The 14,723-nt window shown below is 47.2% G+C and overlaps 1 protein-coding gene across 2 annotated transcripts in view; it reads right to left on the bottom strand.

The window, feature by feature from the left end:
- The window catches only part of frmd8 (FERM domain containing 8), a 59,957-nt gene extending 45,843 nt beyond the window's left edge, over positions 1-14,114 (bottom strand). Inside the window, exons 1-2 of one of the 2 annotated variants that reach the window (XM_072245727.1) lie at positions 13,994-14,114; positions 5,253-5,334 (exon numbers count right to left, since the gene is read on the bottom strand). In XM_072245727.1, the coding sequence (XP_072101828.1) occupies positions 5,253-5,334 (82 nt within the window). In that variant the 5' untranslated portion in view covers positions 13,994-14,114. Of the gene's footprint in view, positions 1-5,252; positions 5,335-13,779; positions 13,879-13,993 lie in introns of those variants that run through there. The other variant, XM_072245728.1, reaches the window with a different exon arrangement.
- Between the last annotated feature and the right edge of the window lie 609 nt (positions 14,115-14,723).

Here is a 14,723-nt window from a genome sequence, read left to right as displayed (position 1 = left end):
TTTATGGATTTGTAACTTCTGTAAAGTGTACTGTGACAAAATGGAGTCTATGAAATCCCAAGGTGCTTTGCTGGTTTGACTGGGAAAACTTACAAGTTTGTGTGTTTTATGGGAGGAAGCTGGGTTTTTTTTAAAAATATAAATGACAGGACTTGTTTCATGGCCGGAAGGGATGTTTTGACAACAGAGATAAAACAGGATAAAGTCTCTAAAGAAAAAATGTGAAAATGAGATAAGGATAAAGATAACAGAGGAATGTAACGTTATGGAATGGAACAACCTAATTACTCCTCTTGTAAAAAGTGTAAAGATGCCTTGGTTGAAACATAATATCGAAGCTATTTTTCCAGATGAAACTTGGCTCGAAATATACTTCCCCTTGCAAGTAAAATATAATTGTGCTAATAATGTGATCCACTGAACTTGTGGAAATTTATAATTTCATCTAGCTAAACAGAACACGACAATGCTAAAACTGGATCTGCCTTGGTCTTATTGAACATTAGAGCAAGCTTGAGGTACGGACTGGACTGCCCACCCAGCTTGCTTTTCGCATGCTTACGTTCAAGTCTTCTACTCTTTTCTCCAAAACCCCACAATATTTTTCTCCAATTTATCCAATTCACTTTTAAACAGCTAGAGCTGAATCACCTTCCACACATATGCGCATGTGTGCATACAAGTGTACGTATATGTATGTAACAACCTGGGAAAGGTTTCACTGCTAATGCAATGATCTTTCTGTAGGAGCAGTGTTTGGGTTATGGTTAGAGGTAACAGGTGCTTTGGAGCAGGGTCCTTTGTTCAGCGGGAGATGGAGTGAGAAGATGCTGGAGAGAACCGGTCATAGGATTCAACCCGGTGAGGGACCGTGATTCGATGGAACAAATTGCCACAGTCAACTGAGGATCGGTGAATATTACTTTTGGAAGAGTTGACCGCCAACTTGTGCACACTTGACTGTTTAATTATAATGGGCCCTTTTTGTTTTTTTTCTTTATCTTTACTAACCTTTTTAGTTAAATTTAGATTCATAAATACAATTCCTTTAACCGCATGCAGTACATACTGTCTGTTGTTTCTCGGCACTGAGTTGTAACAGGGTAGCAAATCACACAGCATCCACACAAACTGGAGTTTGAGGTGAGAAAGCCGTCTCAATCTCACGGGTTTGGCGGGACTGGACAGTGTCTTTCCAAGACTTACGCAGCCAAGAAAACCAGCGGGGTTTCATATAGTTGGGATGCCCAAGACTTTTGCAGCACAGTACTGCATATTGGTTAAAACAGGAAGGTGGATGGGAAACAGAAATAAGTATATTTCAGTTGTAATAGCTCAGTAGTACCTGGTAACAGGAGAGATATAATAAACAGCACTGTGCAAAAGTCTTCGGCACTGTATCTAAAATACAGTGGGCGTCGGAAGAGCAGGAGACAGAGTGGGAAGGCTTTGGCGATAAAGGGTCAAGGCCAGGTAGGTTATCTGTTTAGAATACAGACAAGATATGTGTGTGAGGCCGGTATTCTGTGCTGGGTGTCAAATGTGGGAAGTCCTGGAGACTCCCGGCCTCCCAGACGACCACATCTGCTCCTTAGGGACCGCGTGAGGGAATTGGAGCTGCAACCCGATGACCTTCATCTGGTCAGGGAGAGTGAGGAGTTGATAAGAGAGGAGCTTTAGGCAGGTAGTTACCCTGGGACCACAGGAGACAGAGAAGTGGGTAACAGTCAGGAGAGGGAAGGGCAAGAAGCAGGTGCTAGAGAATACCTCAGTGGCTGTCCCCTTTAACAATAAGTACTCCTGCTTGAGTGCTGTGGGGGGGGGGGTAACGGCCTACCTGGGGGAAGCAACAGTGGTCGCGCCTCTGGCACAGAGTCTGGCCCTGTGGCTCAGAAGGGTAGGGAAAGGAAGAGGATGGCAGCAGTGATAGGGGACTCTATAGTTAGAGGTCAGATAGGCGATTCTGTGAACGCAGGAAAGAAATGCGGATGGTAGTTTGCATCCCAGGTGCCAGGGCCCAGGATGTTTCTGATCGTGTCCACAATATCTTTAAGTGGGAGGGAGAACAGCCAGAGGTCATAGTACATATTGGTACCAACGACAAAGGGAGGAAAAGAGAGGAGGTCCTGAAAACAGACTACAGGGAGTTAGGAAGGAAGCTGAGAAGCAGGACCACAAAGGTAGTAATCTCCGGATTACTGCCTGTGCCACACAACAGAAAGTATAGGAATAGGATGATGGAGGATAAATGGGTGGCTGAGGGATTGCAGCAGGGGCAGGGATTCAGATTTGTGGATCATTGGGACCTCTTCTGGGGCAGGTGTGACCTGTACAAAAAAGGACGGGTTGCACTTGAATCTGAGGGGGTCCAATATCCTGGTGGGGAGGTTTGCTAAGGCTATTGGGGGAGAGTTTAAACTAGAATTCCTGGGGGTTGGAACTGAATGGAAGAGACAAAGGGGCTGTTGGCTGACAAATAGAGAAAGCTTGGAGGCAGTGCAAGAGGGAGGATAGGCAGGTGATAGGGAAGGGACGCACTCAGACGGACAGTTTGAAATGTGTCTATTTTAATGCGAGGAGTATTATGAATAAAGCAGATGAGCTTAGGGCGTGGATCAGCCCTTGGAGTTGTGATGTTGTGGCCATCACAGAGACTTAGATGGTGCAGCGGCAGGAATAGCTGCTTCAAGTGCCAGGCTTTAGTTGTTTCAGAAAGGATAGGGAGGGAAGCAGATGAGCTGGGGGTGTGGCACTGTTGATCAGAGACAGTGTCACAGCTGCAGAGAAGGAGCAAGTCATGGAGGGATTGTCTACAGAGTCTCTGGGTGGAAGTTAGGAATAGGAAGGGGTCAATAACCCTACTGGGTGTTTTCTAGTCAAGAAAAGAAGAGGTTATGAAAGGTTCAAAAAACTAGGTAATGATAGGAATCTAGAAGATTATAAGGCCAGCAGGAAAGAGCTTAAGAATGAAGTCAAGAGAGCCATAAGGAGCCATGAGAAGGCCTTAGCAGGCAGGATTAAAGAAAACCCCCAAGGCATTCTACAAGTATGTGAAGAGCAAGAGGATAAGGTGTGAGAGAATAGGATGAATCAATTCTGAGAGTGGAAAATTGGGTATGGAACCGGAGGAAAGAGCGGAGGTACTTAATGAATACTTTGCTTCAGTATTCACTATGGAAAAGGATCATGGCAATTGTAGGGATGACTTGCAGTGGATTGAAAAGCTTGAGAATGTAGGTATTAAGGAAGAGGATATGCTGGAGCTTTTGAAAGCATCAAGTCGGATATGTCACTGGGACCAGACGAGATGTACCCCAGGCTACTGTGGGAAGTGAGGGAGGAGACCACTGAGCCTCTGGCAATGATCTTTGCATCATCAATGAGGACGGGAGCGGTTCCGGACAATTGGAGGGTTGCGGATGTTGTTCCCTTATTCAAGGAAGGGAGTAGGGATAGCCCAGGGAATCTTACTTCAGTGACTGGTAAGTTGATGGAGAAGATCCTGAGAGGCAGGATTTACGAACATTTGGAGAGGCATAATATAATTAGGAATAGTCAGCATGGCTTTGTCAAAGGCAGGTTGTGCCTTATGAGCCTGATTGAATTTTTTGAGGATGTGACTAAACACATTGATGAAGGTAGAGCCATAGATGTAGTGTATATGGATTTTAGCAAGCCATTTGATAAGGTACCCCATGCAAGGCTTATTGAGAAAGTAAGGAGGCATGGGATCCAAGGAGACATTGCTTTGTGGATCCAGGATTGGCTTGCCCACAGAAGGCAAAGAGTGGTTGTAGACGGGTCATATTCTGCATGGAGGTCAGTGACCAGTGGTGTGCCCCAGGGATCTGTTCTGGGACCCCTGCTCTTCGTGATTTTTATAAATGACCTGGATGAGGAAGTGGAGGGATGGGTTAGTAAATTTGCTGAGGACACAAAGGTTGGGGGTGTTGTGGGTAGTGTGGAGGGCTGTCAGAGGTTACAACGGGACATTAATAGGATGCAAAACTGGGCTGAGAAGTGGCAGATGGAGTTTAACCCAGATAAGTGCAAGATGGTTCATTCTGGTAGGTCAAATAATGTGGCAGAATATAGCATTAATGGTAATTGTGGAGGATCAGAGGGATCTTGGGGTCAGAGTCCATAGGACACTCAAAGCTGCTATGTAGGTTGACTCCGTAGTTAAGAAGGCATACAGTGCATTGGCCTTCATCAATCGTGGGATTGAGATTAAGAGCCGAGAGGTAATGCTGCAGCTATATCGGACCCTGGTCAGATCCCACTTGGAGTACTGTGTTCAATCCTGGTCACCTCACCACAGGACGGATGTGGAAACCACAGAAAGGATGCAGAGGAGACTTACAAGGATGTTGCCTGGATTGGGGAGCGTGCCTTATGAGAATAGGTTGAGTGAACTCTGCCTTTTCTCCTTGGAGCGACAGAGGATGAGAGGTGACCTGCTGGAGGTGGTCAAGACAATGAGAGGCACTGATCGTGTGAATAGTCAGAGGCTTTTCCCCAGGGCTGAAATGGCTAGCACGAGAGGAAACAGTTTTAAGGTGCTTGGAAGTAGGTACAGAGGAGATGTCAGGGGTAAGCTGTTGTTTTTTTTTAAAAACGCAGAGAGTGGTGAGTGCATAGAATGGGCTGCTACCGGTGGAGGCGGAAATGATAGGGTCTTTTAAGAGACTCCTGGATGGCTGCGTGAAGCTTATTTGTAAAGCATAGGTAGTTCTAAGGTCGGGACATGTTCAGCACAGCTTTGTGGGCCAAATGGCCTTTATTGTCCTGTAGGTTTTCTATGTTTGCACAGTACTCAATATACATGTGGTGTACTTTAATAATAAATGTACTTTGGAGAATCTTATATTGTATCATGTGATGCTGGACAACAGGGAGTGGAGAATGAGTGAACCAACATCAGTTGGAAAGATACAGGCTACCTTCAATGACGGAGAGTGTGGAAAAGTAGCACAGCGGTTAGCACAGCGTTTTACAATGCCGTAACCGTCTGCAAGTAGTTTGTACAGGCAGGTTTTCTCCCATATTCCATTGACCTTCAAGTTGATCGATCACTTGGTGGCACGGGGTCATTGAGCTGGCAGGGCCTGTCACCGTGCCGCCCATCTCAATCAGCCAAACATCGCAGATCGCGCACGCCTGAGGTATGAAGGGAGCCAGGTAAAGGCCCCTCACTCCGTTTTGGCATGCGCTGTTGTCAAGCAGAACCATTGTAGAACTGTGCAACTTACGCCTTGCTACAGAGGACGACACGCTGCCCCGGTGAGAGTGCCCGGCCTGTTCCAGTGTATTAGTCACCTCGCTCGAATCCATCTGGAATAGAGAGAATCTCAGAATTGGCGAGGGTAGGTGGTGGCAATTCAGCCCACTAAACGACTACTAGCTCTGAGAACAACCCAGCCAGTACCTTGCACAATCTGTTACCGATGTCCCTGTAATTCCCCTCTTGTTTCGGCGAATTCTGGAGTTAAGGTATATAGCAAATACTAATTTCAACAGCAACCAATCTTCAGATTTGAATGTAGATCGATTTTTAAAACTCAGCCTTGAACGGGGACTGCAGATTGGGGTGGATGGCAAACCAGTAAACACCCATTCACTTGATGTCTGCATCTGCATGAATGCAGCGGGAGGGACAATACTGATTAAACGCTCATTTTGGGTGCCTGGAATGTGGGTGTGAAGGAGGTGTGCGAAAATGATATGTAATTCAAAGGAAGCATTGTAGATACATTGTAATTATAGAAACTTTCTGCTGTAAATGCTGATCTTAGCATATAAAAATGTCACGTAATATTGGGTCAAGCAGGTCTCATCTTCCAGCAGTCTTCCATGATGCCTGTATACTCGTTTTTCTAGAATAAAGGTTTCTATATCTAGCTTCAGGATCTCTCTGGTGACTTTGTTCACAGAGAGAATCTCAATTGACAAGTATAGGCAATTCAGCTCCAAGCATGATCCAGCAAGCATCTTTCAGATTGATATCAATGGCCCTGTAACTCCCCCACCTCCCTCAAGCAGCTATCCAACTCCCTTCTAATCATAATTCAATCTGTTCACATGACCCTCTTGAATCAGGACTGGTGTTGCAAGAGAATTATTTCTCTTGCAATCAACACTGGCCAATCACTGAAAGCCAGTATCCTCTGCATTTCAACAGAACACTCTTCATAATTGTGAAGCCTTTGTAAGAAATCTTCCCTTCACCTCAGAAGTCCTTAGCTCCTCTAACAGGAGCTAGTGCAAGGCTTTACCACACCACCGATTGGGCTTCAACTCCCGTCGCTGCCTGTAAGGAGTTTGCACGTTCTCCCCGTGACCGCGTGGGTTTCCTCCGGGTGCTCCGGTTTCCTCCCACAGTCCGATGACGTACCGGTTACGGTTAGAAGCGTGGGGACCCTTGCAAGCTGCCTGCGGCACATCTGGTAATTATTGCAAATGAAGCATTTTACCGCATGTGACAAATAAAGCAAATTTTCATAGGCAAGTAATGAAAGTCAGCCCTGGGACCATTGAACAAAGTCTTTCCTTTATCCCCACTGGGACCTTCATATCCTTCTACAACGCCATTAGCAGAATTGGATGCAATATTTAGCTGTAGTCGAACCAACCTCTTTGGAGGAAGCTGATTCAACTTTACTTTTGTAGATTGGATCTAACGTGCTTTGAGGAAAACTGCTTCCTCGGGATTTATTTATTTATTGAGATGCAATGCAGAATTGGTCCTTCGAGCTAAGTCACCCCGCCCCCAACAATCCCCTGGTTTAATGCTAGCCTCATCACTGAACGATTTACAATGATTAATTAACCTATTGACCGGTACATCTTTGGACTGTGGGAGGAAACCAGAGCACCTGGAGGAAACCCACACAGTCACTGGGGAGAACGTACAAACTCCTTACCGGCAGCGGCGGGAATCGAACCCGGGTCGCCTGCACTGTAAAGCCTCGTGCTAACCACCACGCACCCGTGCACTACAACTCAGTTTTAGAATTGCCTTTCTCTGTTGCACCCACCCACACCTGCAAGAAGATCCACATTTAAGCAGTGGTTACGCCTGAATTGGTTATGAAAACAGTTCTGACGGAAGGTCATCAGCCTGAATTTTTAAACTATTCCTTTCTACACAGATGCTGTCTGGCCTGCTGAGCATCGGGAGCATAATATATTTACACAAGCATGCATAACATGTATTGTGTGCGGTTTTGGTCCCCTAATCTGAGGAAAGACATTCTTGCCGTAGAGGGAGTACAAAGAAGGTTCACCAGATTGATTCCTGGGATGGCAGGACTTTCATATGATGAAAGACTGGATCAACTAGGCTTATACTCTCTGGAATTTAGAAAATTGAGGGGGGATCTGATTGAAATGTATAAAATCCTAAAGGGATTGGACAGGATAGATGCAGGAAGATTGTCCCCAATGTTGGGGAAGTCCAGAACGAGGGGTCACAGTTTAAGGATAAAGGGGAAGCCTTTTAGGACTGAGATGAGGAAAAACTTCTTCACACAGAGAGTGGTGAATCTGTAGAATTCTCTGCCACAGGAAACAGTTGAGGCCAGTTCACTGGCTATATTTAAGAGGGAGTTAGATATGGCCCTTGTGGCTAAAGAGATCACGGGGTATGGAGAGAAAGCAGATACAGGGTTCTGAGTTGGATGATCAGCCATGATCATGCTGAATGGCGGTGCAGGCTCGAAGGGCCAAATGGCCTACTCCTGCACCTATTTTCTATGTTTCGATAGCAGAGGCAGGCCACTCCGCCCCTCAGCCCTGCGCCAGCATTTAATAAAGACCTGACTGACCTCCACGCTACATTCCTTTATCATAAAATACACACCCAGTCGCAACTATTAGTTACACCTGCTCGTTAATGCAAATCTCTGATCAGCCAATCATGTGGCAGTGACTCAATGCACAAGAGCATGCAGGCATGGCCAAGAGGTTCGGTTGCTGTTCAGACCAGGCATCAGAATGGGGGAAGTGACTTTGACCGTGGAATGGTTGCTGGTGCAGACGGGGTGGTTTGAGGATCTCGGAAACTGCTGATCTCCTGGGATTCTCCACACACAAGTGCTTCCAAAATGAGGCCGGCAGACCCCTTCAGTTAACGGTAGGGGTACACGGCATTTAAAAAAAAAAGTTGGCAATCCCTGCTCTCGAGTTTACAGAGAATGGCGCGGAAAATGAAAAGCATTCAGTGAGTGGCAGTTCTGTGGGCAAAAGTGCCTTGTTAATCAGAGGTCAGAGGAGAATGGCCAGACTGGTTCAAGCTGACAGGAAAGCAACAGTAGCTCAAATATTCAAGCGTCACAACATGGGGGTGGGAGGAGGAAGAGGAATTCTGAATACAGGACGTCAAACCTTGAAGGAGGTACCTAATAAAGTGGCCACTGAGTGACAAGGCTGTGGGAAGGCCAATAATTTATTCCTCCACCCTAACTGTTTGAGAAGTTGGCTTCTGAAACCGACACCGTCTGTGCGGTACCGGCACTCCCACGGTTGTTAGGTTCGTTGACTAATTACTTTTGATTGCTGAGAGACAGATCTATTACTGCTGGGAAAGTTAGAACAGCTAAGGGACCGTGTTTAAAACAAGAGGAATTAAATAGTCTGCTCATCAACAATTCCACAGACTTTATTAAAAAAATCCAGAAAATATTACTGCAGATTATTAAACTGGGCGGGGTTCAGCTCGGAGAGGGAAAACTCTGATCTCAATCCTCTGCTGCCCAGCAGCTATACGCACTTACGGGGAAGGTTTTGGAAGTAAACCCAGAGGGAAAGATCTGGAACTGGAGTCACTGAGACAGACCTACGTTAAGTTCAAAGGTGACTGGCAACTCCAGCGACACTGCTGGTGAGAAACTGTATCGGTCTCTGCCATTCCTTTGGGTTCATCAGATGCACGGAGAAGGGGAGCTTGCTACACAGGCAACTGCATATCTTACCCCCCTGTCTTGCATATCCAGAGAGCTGGGGTGCAACATCCATGGTCGACCCCGACCAACAGAGGCCTCAAAAACAACATGATCCTTGACCGAAAGGATATAGCCACCACTCATTGTGGCACAATTAGGGATGGACTGTAATGAAGGCAAGGCCGATGATATACACAGAAAGGTGAAGGAACTCAGCAGACCAGGCAGCATCTATGGGGAAAGGTTTTTCTCTTTAATTCTGCCGAAGGGTCTCGGCCCGAAACGTCGACTGTTCACTCTTTTCCATAGATGAAGCCTGGCCTGCTGAGTTCCTCCAGCATTTTGTGCGTGTTGCTTGGATTTCTAGCATCTGTAGATTTCCTGTTGTTTGTGATTGAAGGACAATAATAATTCCACATTTGCCCTTCCCTTGCTAACTGCCCACCCGAGCTGGTCAAAGCCATACTCCCAGGTCCCAGGTTCAGTCCAAACAGCATCTCCTCCCCGAAGCACATGTTGATTGGCAGGTTCGCTAGCTGCTGTAAATTACCCCTAGCAGAGGGGTAGGTGGTACAAACTGCAGGGGAGTTGATTAGAATAAAATCTGGGATTAGATCCCATTCAGCAGTTTCAGAGAACAATAGCAGCGAAGGATCTGGACACACACACACACACACACAATGCAGGAGCTCAGTGGCCACAGAGAGGAATGAACAGTCCACATTTCAGACCGAAACCCTGCGTCAGGAAGGGGGAAAGAAGCCAGAGTAAGGTGGGGGAAGTGGCACCTGACCAAGTGGTTAGGGCGTTGGGCTCACGATCTGAAGGTCGTGGGTTCGCGTCTCGGCCAAGGCAGCGTGTTGTGTCATTGAGCAAGACACTTAACCACACACTGCTCCACAGTCCACCCATCTGAAAATGGGTACCGGCAAATGCTGGGGGTTAACCTTGCGATAGACTGGCATCCTATCTGCGGGGGGGGGGGGGGGGAGAGGAGTCTCGTACTCTCAGTCGCTTCACGCCACGGAAACCGGCATAAGCACCGGCCTGATGGGCCACAAAGGCTTGGGACAGACTTTGACTTTGGAAGGTGGGGGAAAGGGAAAAGAGAGAGTACAAGCTGGCAGGTGATGGGTGGAAGAAAGTGAGTGGGAGGAGGAATCTAACAGGGCAGGAGAGTGGACCACAGAAGAAAGGGTAGATGGTGATGGGCAGGTGAGAAGAGGTAAAGGCTGATTTATACTTCTGCATCAGTCGCCACGAACCCTACGCAGATCCCTACACCGTAGCCTGACGCACACCTCTCCCAAAATGTAACTACACATCGCGGCAACGCAGACCACAACAACTGTGATTGGTCCGCTCGGTAACATCGCATTTCCTCCTACGCTGCAATAGCTTCCCATTGGCCGACTGAAAGGGCAGGGAAGAAACTCTGGCTGCAATGCTTTTCATAAAGCTTTACAGACCTCTGATATTATGGAGGTCTTTCGCTTTTAAGAAAAAAAGACGCTTGCTTTAAACCTGTTTACCCTGAGAAAGACTACCATGACCATTAAGCCTTGCACGGGCAGGTGTGTGCACATGCGCGACGTGCCCGAATTGCAGACCGACGCAGACACACCAACGCACAAGTATAAACGCTCACAACGCATGTAGGTTACGGCGTCGATTTTACGCAGAAGTATAAATCAGCCTTTAGAGGGGAGCCTGAATGGTGAAAGTTCAGACATGGGAAATTACTTCCACACCAGACAAATGCCAAGCGGACCATCTTTAATACACTAAGGTATTCGCATCGCACCCCCAGGACTCTTTAGATGATGGAATCCTCCCACTTTTCCTGGGTGCGGTGAGCTCCAAAAGGCAAAACGACACGCCTGACCAGCATCCACTCCGCCACGATTCGGCCCACCAGCGGCTGCACTCACTCACTGAGACACGACCGCGTCACCCGAAACCCGTCAACCACCCAACAAAAGCGCGCTCACCGGTGCGCAAGAATGCCGCCCCGGGACAGGCTCCCTTCCAAGTCACCCACCACCCCGACTCCGAAATGCATCAATTCAGCGCTAAATCCTGGAGCTCCCTGGGGGGGGAGGGGGGGGGAGCACGACGCTTTACAGTGCAGGCAACCTGGGGTTCAACTTTCACCGCCACCTGTGAGTAGTTTGTACATTCTCCCCATGACCGTGTGGGTTTCCTCCGGGTGCTCTGGCTTCCTCCCACAGTCCAAAGAACGACCGGTTAGAGGGTTAATTGATCAATACAATTGTCCCTTGATTAGCCCAGGGTTAAACAAGGGGACGCAGGGCAGCATGGTTCAAAAAGGGCTTATTCCATGCTGTATCCCAATAAAAAAGTTTTCTTTGAAAACATCCTCACAAAACGACTTCAGGGAGTTCAAAAGGCAGCTCACCACCCACAACGAGGGCAATTAGGGATGCCCACATTCCATAAAATAACATTTTGGGGGGGGGGCGGGGGAGGAGAGAAAATGCCGGATTTTAAAAGATGTTAAGGATGCCACTTCTGAGCATGACATTTCTCCAAAAACTTTTATTCTTGCAAATCTTTAACTTTCATTGCTTTCGGTTACTCAGTGGCGAGTCAAAATGATTTTTTAGAAAACTGTGCCACAAAGACAGAGTCAACAGACACAGCAGGAACAGCCCGGTCTGACTGATGACCTCCTTTCAGGATAAACAAGCACACTGATAAAAAAAAAGGGGGAGAAAAAAGAAAAAAAAACTAAAAACACAGGAAATGAGGTTGAGTGATTTCACTGGGTATTGCAGAACTGAAGGATTGCATAAACACGAGAGCAGCTGTGGTGGTGGGAGGAAACCAGAAAAGTTATGAAAGTGGCGGAAAAAAAAATAAGCTGGACGTTTGGAATCACACAAACAACAGTGCAAAGTGGAAATTAAGGCCAACGTGCTGGGAAAATTACTGCACTGTATCAAGGCAGAGTCAACATCTGTGGGAAGTCCAACGAGCACAGGCCAGTCCAGTTTCCCTTGCATTCACTCCTGGAGATTATTTCAGGATGTGCAACATCAGGAGTATTTTTTTTAAACTGGACTTAAAACAAGTACTGGCAACACCTCTCAAGTCTCTAAACGTGATACCTTACCACAATGCCGGCCGACCAGCTGAGAAGTAAATTTGAATTCGTCTTACCTACACAATGTCCCTATCCCGCCATGGAGAGGAACGGAGACGGGCTAACCCCCATTGACATCAATGGATCTGGGGTTGAGGGAGTGAACAGCTTTAAGTTCCTCGGCATAAACATCACTGAGGATCTCACGTGGTCTGTGCATACCGGCTGTGTGGTGAAAAAGGCACAACAGCACCTCTTCCACCTCAAACGGTTAAAGAAGTTTGGTATGGACACCCAAATCCTACAGGGGCACAATTGAGAGCATCCTGACTGGCTGCATCACTGCCTGGTGTGGGAACCGTATCTCCCTCAGTCGCAGGACTCTGCAGAGAGTGGTGCGGACAGCCCAGCGCATCTGTAGTTGTGAACTTCCCACTATTCAGGACATTTACAAAGACAGGTCTGTAAAAAGGGACTGAAGAATCGTTATGGACCCAAGTCACCCCAAACAGCTGCTATCATGCGGGAAATGGTACCGCAGCATAAAAGCCAGGACCAACAGGCTCCGGGACAGCTTCTTCCACCAGGCCATCAGACTGATTAACTCACACTGATTTGAGTGTATTTCTATGTTACATTGACTATTCTATATATTATAAATTACTACGATCACACATTTGGACAGAGTAAAGATTTTTACCCATGTATGTGAAGGATATAAGAAATAAATAAATTCAATACCCCTCACGTTCATGTGCCTATCTAAACGTCTCTTAAAAACCTCTAATGTATTTGCCTCTAACACCATAGCAGGCAGTACATTCTACCCCAAGTAAAAAACCTACCCCTCACATCCCCTTTGAACCTACCCAGGAGCAGAATTAGGCCATTCAGCCCATCAAATCTGCTCTGCCATGGCTGTTCCATTTTCCCTCTCAGCCCCAATCTCCTGCCTTCTCTCCTCATCCCATCAAACCAATCAAGAACCTATCAACCCCTTCCTTAAATATACCCATTGACTTGGCCTCCACAGCCATACGTGGCAACAAGTTCCACAGACTCACCGCTCCCTGGCTAAAGAAATTCCTCCTCACCTCCATTCTAAATGGACAGGACAAAATACAACAGAAGATAGAGCTTCACTCGCTCCTGTCAGACAACAAAGGACTGATCGGGTCAAAGTGCTCCTAGAAAAACTGATGAGCACATAATACTCATGTTTTAAGAAAATAACTTCATTTGGAACACACCCAAACTGCTGGAGGAACTCAACCGGCCAGGTTGAATAACCAGTTGATATTTCGGGCTGAAACCCTTTACCAGGACCTCACACCCTGCAAGATTTTTAAATACTTCTCTCTCTCTTTTTTTGCATATTTTGGCCAAGAAAAAAACTTGCATCTGTGTAACATATCCCATGAAGTATGCCAATGCACCTTACTGTCAATGAAGGATCTTCTGAACAGTCATCTTACAAGGAATAGAAGTTATAGTCCATAAATACAAGTTATGAACAAACTTGATGAAATAGTTAAGAGTTTTATTCCCCCCCCCCCCACCACCGTCCACACACCTTTCAAAGTAACTTGGATTCAAAAATACTTCAGTGACTGCTTGCACTGAGACATTCCAAGAAGGAAACTGAAAAGTTAGCAAGTCTTTCTCTAACACAGACAGAGCTTCAAACTTCCCTTTCGGGACGTCCCAGGGTGAATTAAAGATAATGCATACCTGCTCACTGCTGATATCGCAGAAGGGGAGTCTACAAAGGATCTTGAGGGTTGGAGGGGGAGGATTGCACGGGGTAAGAAGAGGGTACGGACGCTGGTCAGGAACTAGAGACAGGTTCTCCCCCCACCCCCCCGTCCACAACCCTTCCTTGACCTCACCGTCCCTCACACCCTCCACAACTGACACTCCGCCACCTCAGCACTCGGATACTCACACTACAGGTCTATAACGCTGCCAATACCCGGAAGGGAGCCGCTACCCCCCTCAGCAAAACGGCCAAGCCAGCCTGCGCCAAAACTTTCTTCACTTCTCTTAATTCCCTCCCGTCTCCTCTTCCGCGCCTGCGCACAACCCCTCCCCGCGCCACCTCCTCGCTCCGGCTCCGCCCTCGTGCGCCTGCGCCGCCGCGCTGGTGCCCGTTTCCAGGCGCTCCCCCGCGCGCCGGCCCAACCGCGCCTGCGCGCTCGGCGCCAGCGCTCCGCCCCCACCCGCTTTCTTCCTCTCCTCCCGCCCTTCTGCCTGCTTCCCGCCCTTTGCCGGCCAACCCTTGTGCGTCTGCGCCTCAGCCGCTGAGCCTATTGGGAGTTGTAGTGTTGTCGTTTCCAGACACCTCCCCACTCCCAGAAAGACAGTTTTCTGTCAGATTTCCAGTGCTTATAGTTTAAGTTTAATTCCATTTACTGTGCAATTCGCTGCCATATGAATGACAGTCTTGAAGATCTTGCTTTCCATCTCAGAAACAACTCTAATATCCTGACATATGTCATGAAATTTGTTGCCTTTGCGGCAGCAGTACAATGCAATACATAATAATACAGAAAAATATTAATTACAGTAAATATATATATATATATGTGAGTGTGTGTGTCTTCAGGCTTCTGTACTTCCTTCCTGATGGTAGCAATGAGAAGAGGGCATTTTCTGAGTGGTGGGGGGTCCTTAAT

Source organism: Mobula birostris, chromosome 28 (assembly GCF_030028105.1).
Source record: "Mobula birostris isolate sMobBir1 chromosome 28, sMobBir1.hap1, whole genome shotgun sequence".
Classification (NCBI taxonomy): domain Eukaryota; kingdom Metazoa; phylum Chordata; class Chondrichthyes; order Myliobatiformes; family Myliobatidae; genus Mobula; species Mobula birostris.
The sequence above is the reverse complement of the archived record's forward strand: the minus strand, read 5'-3'. Positions and strand labels throughout refer to the sequence as shown.